Source organism: Elgaria multicarinata, chromosome 2 (genome assembly GCF_023053635.1).
Source record: "Elgaria multicarinata webbii isolate HBS135686 ecotype San Diego chromosome 2, rElgMul1.1.pri, whole genome shotgun sequence".
NCBI classification, from domain to species: Eukaryota; Metazoa; Chordata; class Lepidosauria; order Squamata; family Anguidae; genus Elgaria; species Elgaria multicarinata.
Genome location: NC_086172.1, coordinates 87,403,898 through 87,417,124, shown reverse-complemented (window position 1 = coordinate 87,417,124; position 13,227 = coordinate 87,403,898). Strand labels below are relative to the sequence as shown.

General features: G+C 40.1%; 1 protein-coding gene across 1 annotated transcript in view; it reads right to left on the bottom strand.

Moving 5' to 3' along the window:
- Positions 1 to 331: 331 nt before the first annotated feature.
- TSPAN4 (tetraspanin 4) overlaps positions 332 to 13,227 on the bottom strand; it is a 232,412-nt gene continuing 219,516 nt past the window's right edge. Inside the window, exons 4-7 of the mRNA XM_063117103.1 lie at positions 11,163 to 11,264; positions 4,787 to 4,918; positions 2,613 to 2,696; positions 332 to 1,977 (exon numbers count right to left, since the gene is read on the bottom strand). Of these exons, the coding sequence (XP_062973173.1) occupies positions 1,909 to 1,977; positions 2,613 to 2,696; positions 4,787 to 4,918; positions 11,163 to 11,264 (387 nt within the window). The 3' untranslated portion in view covers positions 332 to 1,908. The remainder of the gene's footprint in view (positions 1,978 to 2,612; positions 2,697 to 4,786; positions 4,919 to 11,162; positions 11,265 to 13,227) is intronic.

The window sequence follows — 13,227 nt, the reverse complement described above, 5'->3', positions numbered from 1 at the left end:
CTTGTGTTCTGAAAGCTCCTCAGAAAGTTGTGAGTGTTAAATGCTCAATGGAGTATTTTACCATTTGTATCCAAAGAGTTAACCAACAAGCTATAATAACACTTGAACATGGCCCAGCTGATGGGATCCCAACTCCCAACATTTATAGATGGGATGGGGATTAATTTGCATAAACCTGTAGGTTCCAATCCAGGGCTGCATGTTCACAGCCTCTCTTAGAGATGACATAGCACCATGAGAGGGTGGGGGAGAATGGGAAGGACTGGGCTAATGCCTATCCACTCTCTATAAACAAACCAGGCAGGGCAGTTGTCTGTAGTAGGGCCTGGTCACAAATTTGTATTAGGGCATGGTCACAGATTTATATATTCCCCTCAATACTTGCTTACATACAACACATTCTGATCTTTAATTATTACCAGCATGCAGGTGTTAATATATTCTTAGTCACGCTCAGCCTAACTGCTCTGTTATTTTTGCTCACAATACCTCAGCTGACTCAACATCCCGCACTAAGCAGCAGGGACTGAAGGTTTGCTGCTGAGAAGGAGAGGAAATACTCCACAAAATATTGTAGGCTGCTTTGGCCTCTCTGCTACCCTATGCCTGTAAAAGACAGAAGGTTCTGTAGATGTATGTCAGCCTGAAAACTTGACATGCAGAGCAGGAAAATTACTGCCTGTGTAAAATCTCTGTCTTTGCTAGTGGGGAAATTATACAAACTATTTTAGTCTTTCTGGGATCTTTCGATTTAGTTAGTAAAACAGCAGGTTACAAGCTTGAAAAACAAACAAACTGAAACAGGTCTATGTTGAGGATTTTTCCTATGTCTGTGAGCCCATCCTATTTGAAGATGAAATTATCACGCAGCGAATTAATGAAATGGTGTATCAGTGACAAGTAGCTGACAGCTCTTGATGGGACTTCAAGCCTGGAAATGAATGATGCAAGATAAGTTGAAAAAGGAATGACGTGTAAAAGACAATGCAAAAGACAGTAAAAGAAAAACTACTTGCTTCTTGTTTACTGAAGTACTTCTTTCCCAGTGGCCTATATTTCTCCCCCAAGAAATAATACTCCATTCTTTCATTTTGAATGCATGGTCCCTCGGAATACAGATCAGGGGAGAACCCTTCCCTGCTTCTGTAGGCATCTGCTAGACTACTTCACTTAGTTTTAGAATGCTCATTGTGTATCTAAAGATTTATATTTTTTTGTATATAAATTTCCACATATTATCATTTATATACTGCTACTCATTTAATCTGCAAGACATGAACCCAGTTTCTACTTACAAACCTAGATATCAGCCCAGGGTAGGGCCTGCTTTTCATATCTGAGCTGACTTTAGAGAACATGACTCTGAGACCACTTTATGCAGAAAAGATTCCCAGTGACATCCCACACCATGGTGAAATCTCAAGAGTTCAAAAGCATACTCCTTGAGCCGACATGCTGTCTATAAAGACAAACTGCTGTAAAATTACACTTCCAAGTTCCTCCACAGGCATCTTGACAAATCAGTTGACTCTCTGTATTTCCTGGAATTTGCTGGCTTCACCATGCTGGAAAACTTCTATTTGATAGCAGCAGCCTGCAAGAATTCTTTTTAATCAGCCTCTTCACACATGCCACAGTCTGTGCAAAAGGGAGCAATTTCTTCTTTCTTAGCTTTCTTGTTACTTAGAGAGAATACTTTCTTTTGTCTAAGCAAGTCTGAGTTCCTTGACGTTTCCTTTTGGATGGTGGCGACAAACTAGGGTGATTCACAAAATTTTCAGAGAGGATTATACACAGTTTATTTTACATAGAAAAAATTATGATTGAGCATGAAGAAGTGTCCTCTTTCAACTTGTAGAGGTGAGCCATGGCTGATGGACTCCGATTTTTTTTTTTTTTTTTTTTTTTTTATGCACAGTAGGTATCTGCCTTGACAACCTGACAGTACATGGTCATTGCAAATGTCAATCCAAGAATCTGGAGACACAAAATTAAACATTGTTTTATTATTGCTTAGTTCATAGACAGGATATCCTGATTCTTAAGCCTTTCTAAGACAGGCTGTATCAGCTACTCTCAGGTAACCCTCTTCTTATATTAAACTGTAAACTCTCACCTTTGCATATCTGGGCCAAATCCAGTGAAAGATAATACTACTGAAGCCCCACTGAAATCAATGAATTAAGCATAACTAATTTTAGATTGGGATCCTGAACATCCATTTTAATGTTTCATTGGCCACGTATCCCTACCTAAATCAAAGGGGAGGGGAGGACCAGTAATTATCCATGGTTTTTCCCCCTGCTTTGAATTTGTTCAGTATCCCACAGGTCAAACAATTTTATTCTTTAACAATAAAAGGAACTTATATAAAGTATTGTTCAGTGCGTTACTTCATCTAGCAATGAGTCCTACAAATTCCTAAGTGTAAACAATAGAAACAACGAAAGGGTAAACCACAGTGACCTTAATGGGGCTTACTACTGAGTAGACATGTAAAGAATTGTGCTGTTAATATCAGACTAAATACATTTGAGAGATACATTTAAACCCTTCACATCACTGGAATATAATAAAACAGAAAGTACTGAGCCAATAAGATAAAATTGTACCTGAACCAAAGCTGTACACAATCCAAAAATTCCCACTGCTAACAGGTTTTCCTGGAGCCATATTTTTACTGTTTCGTAACAAGGCTGAGAGAGAGAGAGAGAGAGAGAAAATATTTATTTACCCAAGAACATTTTGGCATGATGGAAGTCAAAAGGCACAAGTAGAAATGGCAAATCAGATCAATCTGGGTAAACTGAGGTGTCAATTCAGGATTCTAACAAAGGTGCAAAATATCCCAAAGGACTAGCTTGCAATGAAGTGTGGCTGTAGGGGCTCAGAAAGATCATACACCTGAAGGGCAAGTGGGAGGATGATGCTGTGTGCAAGATGCAATAATCAAAAAACATTAAGAAGTTTCATGGTGTGTCTCTACCGTCCCCCCTCCACCCGCTCTCATCCCCTTGTGATGACATGCTGGCCCTGCTGTTGATATATCAAACCTGAAACCTGAGCACTGATCATCTCTAGTAGGATTTTTTGAGCCAGCACATAAAGAAATTAAATCCTTATCTGTCATTTCTAGAACAGTAAGCTTTTCTTTTAGCCTTGAAAAAAATCTTGTGACATATATTGAGCAAGACAGTATCTTGCAGCTTAAGTCATCCAGTGAGCTTTCTGGCTGATCGTGATTTTTGGCTGGGTCTTCCGAAACCCAACGCTCTTTCCACATTGAAAACATGTCAACCGCCTCTACTTCCATTTGGGTATCAGAGTATGTAACAGGACCTGCAAGAATATTTCCCAGAAAAATAATTAAATCAAAATGGAATCCTGGAGCATGTGCTGACTATATCACAATAGCTGGTTCTGTAGTCATCCCTGTCAGCTGTGGGGTTGGGCTGGTAACTAGCATGGGCTAAGGGTCTCTGTCTATGTGGACTGGATACCATGGAGGAGTGCAGTCTCTGGAACTCACATTTTTGAGACATTTGCGTCTATGACCTAATCTACACCAAGCAGGATATCGCAATATGAAAGTGGTATATAAAAGGCAGGAGCCACACCAAGCAGGATATAGCGGTATGAAAGTGGTCTGTGTCAATGGGCCCCAACAGTTGTCAGTGCACTTCAATACCGCTATAGTGTGGCTCCTGCCTTTTATATACCACTTTCACAGTACAGTAACCTGCTTGGTGTAGATTGCGCCTTTATCTGTCACAACCTCCATCTGATAAAAAAAAAATTATGTGATGGATGTTATTACATGGTAACCTGCTTGTGTGCAACAGCTTAGTATGGGTTGGATCCAGAGCTGTGTGGAGTGGAACTCTGTAAACTGAATGATACCTGATTCCCCCTCACCCCTGCAGCCCCCCTACGACCCCAAAGATCTGATCTGGAGGGTTGGGAGCCGTCAATGACAGCATGAGTGGTGGCATGGAGGGGTTGCAGGACTCTTTGAAAATCACTGCCTCACCCCCTTCCTCCCATGTAGAGCCACCGTTGGATCCCAGTTCCCTCTGCTAGTGGAAGAAGCTCTTTGACTGGTGAAGGGGCAGCTCTGGATCTAACCCTCTATGACTGAGATAACTTTTCTGATAAAAGTGCCAATACTAAAAAGAAAGGTTAGCAGTAAAGTGAAATAAACCAATCCAAATATAGTGCGAGCTGTTATACAAAAGTAGATGACCATGAAGAGAAATGAAACAGGAAAAAAATGGCCACCAAAACAAAGGCAGGGGAGGGGAGGGGTTGCAATAGTTGCGAATCGGTAGAATGAAGGGCTTTCAGAGGGTGTCCCCCACCCCCAGTCTCAAAGTACAAACATTCAACTCTGCAATAGAATAATTTTTCAGATTTTTTTTAAAGCTGTAGCCATTCAAAGAACCTATTGTTAGTGAGATTGAGGTGAAAAAGTCATGATAGGCAAGAAGAGAAATCTTACATTAACCCTGTGCCCTGGCCTTCGCTTGTGCTCTTGTGCCCTTTCTATGTTTTTGCTTCCCTTTCCACCCTTTAAAGGTAAACTTGTTAGCCAAGGCTTCTTCTCTTAGTTGTTTGTCAAGCAGTCATACAAATCTACAACGTCATTTGAGAGATGCTATGTCATGCCTCAGCATGGAAGGATAGACAGTGTCTGGCCACACTGCAAGACTACACCCTTTTCTTTTCCTTCCTCCTGTGGAACATATAGAATTCTAAGTCAGCTTGGTTGACATAAGTATTTACTCACAGCTTTCCACCAGGTCCCTGGGGAATGGAGACCACAATTTTCACTGAATTCCAAGCAGCATGAATCTGGCACTCGTGTGGTATTGTACACTTCAAACCAGTCAGTATAGTTTGACACTCCACAGCATCTGAACTGAAGGGAGGAGTGGGGAAGGGTGGAGAAGCAATAAGACAATAAGTCACAAGGGCTTAGATGCCACTGGAGGGCCAAGTCGAGTGGGCCTGGTCCATTAGAGAGAGCAAGTGGATTCCAACAGATATCTCTTCTGGATTCTTCATTCATACACTATTCTGCTGCAAACACCTGGAGGGGTGAGTTACTCAATCCAATTCTCTTGAGCAAGTTCATTTATTTCTAATTCAAATATTGATGTGCTTTAAATTTACAAAATTTGCTAATTCCTCCCGACCCCAGGCTGTCTAGCTACCCTGTAACATCAAAGCTATCATAGCTGGAGGGCCCTATGCCTTCCAAGGTCCATTGTGACATCACAGCAGATCAGCCACTCACTGACAGATGACCTTTGTTGATTGGAAGGAAGGAAAAGCAGTTTGTTTCCAGATATGCTCCCCTACTTCAGATAGTGGGTGGGGACAAGCACTGCAAAAAATGAGGTAAAAAAAGAGGTTTGGTTGTATCAGGAGCCATAGGTGGCGCTACCAGAAATCTGGTAGTTTCAAATGGCTCCTAATCCCTCAGATGGGCTTGGAAATGCAAGGGGAGAGGGAAACAGTTCCACCCGAGGATGGGGGAAGTCCAACCCACACCTCACAGGCCAGTTAGCTAATCCCAAATTAGCTGTAAACTAAAACCTGAGAAAGCATTACTATTGAGATCTATGCATTTAATCACAAAAGTAAAAGAGAGCTAAAGTTACATCAGTAAAGAAAAACCCAGAAAAAAAATCCACGACTCAGCAAATTGTTTGTCGTCAAACACTGGATTGTCAGCACTACAGAGCGCAATGATTTTATTTTTCAAGTGCGCTATTACCACCAGGGAAAATGAAGAGCAAATGAAATGGTTACTGCAATGAAACATGTTTTATTATATTTTTGTAAAGTTGAGTGGCTTCAGAGTCACACATGCTCTGCCTTGAAATTGTCTTTGACATTTAGTAATATAGATATTCATGATCTTGGAACTGAGATTGCAGGCAGCAAACTTTTTCAAGTAGCAGAGTACTAAACTTTGATTTGTATCTCTTCCATTGTACCTACTCAGCATGAGGATGAGAATTGTGGGGCTTCATGAAAGTGAGTGATTTACAGCTCTGGTTAAACAGGCAGAATATTTGCTGGAAGAGTTCAAGATTCTCTCATTCTCTCATACTCTACAAACCTGAAATAGGGCCGCAAACTGTGGCTGGGCCAAATGAATCTATTTGTAGCTCTCTAATTATTATTATTATTATTATTTATTTACCCCAACTGTGGGTCCGTACAGTCTTCATCTAATTAGCAATATCCGTTGCACTTGCTTTCCTAGGTTACTCCTCAGTTCTGCTACTGCAACTCCTATACTATAGCCTTCCTCGAACCTTTATCTGATCAGATATCTGTGAACATATTCAAATCTGCCAAATTAGCATTGCTGTATTCTAAGCAGTTCAGCATTCCCCTGCCTTTAAGACGGAGAAAATGAATAACAAATTAAGTTCCTGTATAATTTTGTTTTATTACTTTGAAACAATTGAGTATCCTAAAGGGAGGGGGGAGGCTCTTAATAAACCAAACAATGCCTGTTCCATTGCCAGATGTGGACTCAGGTCCCGAGTCCACAGAGCCAAATGTGTGTGGCTATGTGGAAACCTTGCTGTTTCCTCTACAGAAGGCACATGAATTGGGAGTAGAAATGCTGCCATGTTTGTAGCTTAGCTCAGAATACAAACGCTGATGATTCACAATGAGCTATTATTATTTCAGCCCACTTCCTGCAAGTTCTTCTCCAGCTCAGAATTTTAATCCAAGCCAGATAAGAACTCTGCACCTTCCAAACACCTGCTCATTTTACTTACTATTGCTGCTTCCTCCATCTCCCCCTTTGCCTGGTGTTTGGCACAGCTATGGCACCAGGAGCACTAAGTTCTCTGAGAGCTTCTGATGGATGTCAGAAGGGATCAAGAGCTGAAAACTGGGATGGGGTGAAGGATTATGGGGGGAGGGCTCAAGAGGCCTTAAAGGTTCATGGGATCTGGAAAGATTGGGGGCCATTACACCCTCATTTAAGGGAGTATTTGATTTTTATTCTCTCAGTATTTTAACACTTAATTTTAACTTAAATTTAAATTTTACTGTTCTAACTCTGTATTTTAATCTTATATCAATTTTGTTGAGTGGTTTTATCTTGGTTGTGCTTTTTATACTGTATTTTGTAATTGTGCTTTTAACATGTTGGTTGTTTTATTATGGTTTTAATTTTTGTGAACCGCCCAGAGAGCTTCGGCTATTGGGCGGTATAGAAATGTAATAAATAAATAAATAAATAAATAAATAAAAATTGATTTGATTTCCAGTTGGTGTGGGAGAAGACCTTGGCTTATTCTGTGCCAATTTGGGCAGGGGGGGAAGGGGAGGGGAGGGGCTGCCCATCACTAATTGAGAAGTCACAGTTCTAAAAAGAAACTTAATTGAAGACTTGTGTTCAAAATGCAGCCTGAGAATTCATACATCAGCAAACAAAAGTATCTCAGTTCCATCTGGTGGAACAAGAAAAGGAAAGCTACCTTTGATCAAAAGTGTGTGTAACCCTGTTGGTCAAGTGAAGAAACTAATGTTAGACGCACAGGCATTTGATGCCCACAGAATTCCTCTTCAGCCAAGAAAAACAGGAAAGTAAGTAATGTTGTGGGGGGGGGACGGGGGACGGCGATGATGACATGTGACTAGGCTGATTCAAAACAGTCTTTTAATCCTAACAATTGGGAGTTTGGTGTTGTACCTTCTCTTTACAATAAAGTGTCCTCTCTCAAAAGGCTGAGAGATCTGGGTGTTTATTTTCTACTACGTATAATGTAAAATATTCCCTGCCATAGTCCACATTGGGAAACAAAGGGAGTTTGGATAGCATCAACAATATTTTGAAATTGGGTTCCTATCTGTTTGTGTTTTTTAAAAAAAATTAGTTGCTCCAGGAAATTAATTTCTTATTATGATTGTCTTATATTTTTAGATGGTTCTATTTTCTCATGGGACATACTAAATAGATTATTGATCTTTCCACTAGCTGTCTTGAAATTGGATTAATATGTGCACTCTGCAGTACCCCCACCTTATTTTCTTGGTTTCCTGATGTTCATAAAAATAAATCCATCCTCCTATTTGTGCAGAGCAATATGTCACAGCAATTTTGGATTGGGAATGCACATCCATGCAAATGTGCAAAAGGAATTTTGGCAGACAATGTAGCTACCCAAGCTGGAAAGAGAACAAGCCAGTGGGATTATGACAAACCTCTCCTGTTGTGCTGAGTACAAAAGGAATATTTAAACACAAGGATTCCAGTGATTAATTGTGCTAAACCTGGAGCAATTACAAATTTTAAGAGAGGGACAGAATAATTCAGGCAGCCCAAAATAGTGCAGTGCATAGTGAGAGGAAATTATTATTATTATTATTATTATTATTATTATTATTATTATTATTTTATCATGTCTCTTTTCACACTCATGGCAGTTTTTCTAGATGAACATGATGGGCTTTGCCAAGTCCTGCTGTCTTACCGATTCAGGAATTCCTTGTTGTTGCTGTTGTCGTCAATCTTGTGCAAGTGCACAACTGCATACATATGGCTGTCCAATTTGTTGTTATAGTTATTATTATGTCAACAGAAAAATATATGCTCATGCAGAAGAGGGACTAAAAAAACCACAGTTATCAGATTATTAAATTCAAGACTGCAATTCCTTCTTTTTTTGAAAATTTATAGATGCCCAATCTTAAGGTATTTGAGAGGCAATCACTAAAAGCAGGCCTAAATATTGATATGCAAACAAAGTGAGTCACCATTATTTTGGGCTTCATAGTGGGAGATATGGCCACTGCTGAGGGAACAGTAAAAACTGTTAGTGAGGGCTGCTCAGGAACAGTGTTCAACATAGGTAGAATAAACAGAAATGATCTTCCCGTTCTTCAGATATCTATAGTATGCTGCCTACATGGGCACTGATGGGAGAAACTGGATTCTGTTGAACCTTATGGCAAACTTCCATGCTTAGGCATTTTGCACTTACACCTCAGGGTTTTTGACAGCCCTGATTAGGCAGGCAACAGATCAACACAGCTTGATCCTTTAATCAGCTTTAGGGATGTTTTTCCACTATTGTAGTTGAGCTGGTTTTCCCTATCTGTGAACACATTTTTGTATGATGTACTAGTCATGTGAATTAGCCCTCTTTGTTATGCCACAACTCTAGTATGAGCAGTTAAGAGAAAAATCCCAACTAATCAGTTTTGCCTAAAATAAAGTGACCACAAAGCTGATTCACCAGTTTATATGATTCAGTGTGGCATGTATCTAATTATGGGGTGAATAAAGAAAATCACTTTGTAGAAAGATACTATTTGAATGGCTCTTGGGCTGCAAACTGAGCAGGTCCCACTGAAATCAATTAGGAAGAGGTGAACCTCTCCAGATTAGATTCAGAATGGATCTGGGCTATTCAGTCCCATTCTGACTTCCCCAGGCCTCTTTTAAACCTCTGTCTCATTTCCTCTCCACAAAGTTTCTCTAGTGTGACACAAGCAATGAGATGATCTAATGCTGCCTTGATTAGGATTTTGAATTCTACAAGAACTGGGTGCTAGTATTATTGAGAATTGTAGTTTCCCAGGGCTTCGGAATCTTTAGTTTGGGTGACCATATGAAAAGGAGGGCAGGGCTCCTGTATCTTTAACAGTTGCACAGAAAAGGGAATTTCAGCAGGTGTAATTTGTGTATATGGAGAACCTGGTGAAATTCCCTCCATCACAATAGTTAAAGCTGTAGGAGCTCTACTAGAGTCACCAGATTTAAAAGAGGGCAGGGCACCTGCAGCTTTAACTGTTGTGATGAAGAGGGAATTTCACCAGGTTCCCCATATATACAACAGACACCTGCTGAAATTCCTTTTTCAATACAACTGTTAAAGATACAGGAGCCCTGTCCTCCTTTTCATATGGTCACCCTACTTTAGTGAGGTCTCAGGATCTCTGGGAAACTGGACTCCTAGGGGATTCTGGCACCTACAATTCCCAGGGGTGATGGTACCCACAGTGCATGGGGCCACCAAATAGACATCACTGCAGCAGTTGGTTTCATTGCCATTGCTCAATAAGGAACAGACAATGTGGCAGTGGGGAGGGCTGGTGCTAGGGCCAGAGCCAAAGTAATTATGAACCGAGACCAAACTTCAGAGACGTTTGTCTCGGTTCATAATTAGCTTAGAAACTCCAAAAGGGGGAATTCATGCTTTGAACTTCCCAATTACAGAGTTTGGTTACACCACCCAAAATCAATGAGACTTATCTCTATGTAAATGTGGTCAGTCTGTGAGGAGTAGGAATAGGTTAATAAATGAATATAAATACATAAATAGCTGAAGTGCTCTCCTCCTCTGCCCCCTGGCATATTGAAAGGTGCCTCAGGTTCAGTAGAGAAGAATCAGAATTGGAGAAATCAAAAAGTTCAATTGTATGAAAATGCAGGAGTCTTATTGAATGACTTATTTTCAAGGGCATCCTAATAGGGCCTCAAAATTATAAAAGAAATGTGACACCCCTATGCATTATAATTACTCATGGGATGGGGCAGTTTGGTTCTATTGTAATGGATTTGCATTGCCCATGCAACTAAGGATACATTATTATTATTATTATTATTTATTTATATAGCACCATCAATGTACATGGTGCTGTACAGATAACACAGTAAACAATAAAGAGGGAAGGAGAATGCGAACAGGCACAGGGAAGTGTAAACAGGCACCGGGTAGGGTGAAGCTAAACAGTATAGAGTCAGAACAAACTCAATATTTGAAGGCTATAGGGAAAAGAAAAGTTTTTAGCTGAGTTTTAAAAGCAGTGATTGCTGTCTGCATGATGAAGAGCAGCATGCAGATGAAATTAAGCCCCAAATCTAGCTATAGGTAAATATGGTCACCCACTCTAGCTATAAGTAAATTTCAGTGCAGCTAGGGGAAAGGACCATTAAGATATAGGGCCTGGTCCATAAGTAAAATACAATGTTACATGTTAGGTTTTGAGGGGGATCGGGAGCCAAAAACAGATATTGTAGAATCCATGATGAAATCCTCATTATGCTGGAAATTCACAATCAGACAGATGTGTGTGTGTGTTGATGATAAACGATGAAAAGAAGGATAAAATTGTAAGCTTACATCTGTTTGTATGATGCTCCATGCATTAGTTAGTCCAATGTTTCCCTCGGTTCCATACAAATGAAGCCCTTTCTTCAGGTCCCGCTGAGCATACTTATCAATCTGGAAACAAAGCACATACAGTTGCATGTAAGTAGACAAGCCTTTGTAATCTCCAAAGTGACACGTTTTAGCTGAGTTTCCCATGGGAAGTCATAGTGATGACAGCATTGAAAGTGGGATGTTTGATAATTGTGGCAAATAAATGTTGTCCAATGTAAAAATGTGTGTCTGATATGAAAGTAACTTCAGTTAGCTATTGCAACCACTCCCAGAGGAGTAGCCATATTAGTCTGGGGCAGCAAAAACAACAAAGAGTTTTTAAGGTGGCATAATACAAACCTATGGAATACTGTGTACAGTTCCAGCCACTGCACCTCAAAAAGGAGAGTGCAGAGCTTGGAAAAGTGCAGATAAGGACAACTGGAATGACCAAGGGGCTGAAGCAATTCCCCAAGAAGGAAAGTTATATTGGGGTCTTTTTAACTTACAAAAGGGCAAGTGAGAGGGGACACAACAGAGGTGTATGCAATTATGCATAATGTGAATAAAGTACGGAGAAAAACTCCTCCCTCTTATAATTCTAGAACCTGGGGTCTAGAATTTCAACTAATGAAACTGAATGATGGGAGATTCAGGACAGATAAAAAGAAGCTGTAGTGATGATGGCAGTTAAGTTGAGTGGCCTTTAAAAAGGATTAGTCTAATTCATGGGAGATAAAGCTATCAACGGCTTCCATTCATGACTACTATTAATTACTTCCAGTATCAGAAACAATAAAACTCTGAATATCAGTTGCAAGGGAGCCCAAGTGGAAGAATGCTACGATGCTCATATCCTGCTTGTGGGCTCTGGTTGGCCACAGTGGAAACAGAAAGCTGGACTAGAGAGAGGCCTTCGGTCTGATCCAGCAGGGCCAAAGATAGCTAAAACATTTCCCACAAGTTCACTCCCTACAATCATATATTCTTCCTTTATACCTAAGATGCATGGGTTTGCATCTCTCTCTCTCTCTCTCTGTGCATGTGTTGTTTAAAGGAGCTTTTGAAGGGACTATTCCTGCCTTTTCCATTTGTACAGTTCTGTTTGCTTAAGAATTTATTAGTTTCAGAATCTATATAAAACTCATTTCTTAATGAAGATATAAACATTGTTAGAGTCTGACTCGCTTTCCCTTGTGTGGCAAGGGCAAATAGAAATCCTGTCTGTTTTTATTATGCATGGTATAAGGAAAAAGGGCTTTAAAATAAACGTTATACTCTTGCATAAATGCATACTTCCAAAAAATCTGCATTTGAGCACTTCCCCAAAAATGTGTGTTTTTACGCTTAGGCTCATGGAGGAAATGCACATTTTTCAATTGGGAGAAATGTGCATTATAATTTGTATTACTTTTAAAAGCATTTTTACAATTGGGAAAAATTGTGCACTTTTAAAAATATGCACAATGGGGGAGAGTTTCCCAATGGAGGGGCGAGATGCTCACATTCGGGAATGCAAGTGAGGTAAACAAGCTTTGAGGAAGAATTCTGAGAACCTCCATGCATTCGACCATTGCATGATCACTCATCCCAAGGAAGGAGGTTGCGTGCACGCATACATGCATACACACACACACACACACACCCCATGAAACTGTAGGCATCTGGTGCTAGCTTGGAAATGGCTCTTAATGCTTATGAAAGCTGATTGTTATAATAGGTGGTCACTGTATAGGCCTAAAATTTGTTTACAAAGAAATATGGAACAGGGGTGTCCAGGCTGATAAACCGAAAAGTGTCTAAGCAGCAAGCTTAATGAAATTCAAAATGTCAAGGTTGTTTTTCTTCAGTCAATTCTGCAAGCCATTTGACAGAGCTACATCTCATGATAATCCCTCTGACTAGGATTCAGATGATGCCCTACTTAATGTAATCTTCATGCCTTGTTTCAGATCAATAATTTTTAATAACCCCAAGTCAACATTTATAAAATGCCTGAAGGGTCCAGAGGAATATTTTGTTAGCTCAGGTGTGCCTTAACACA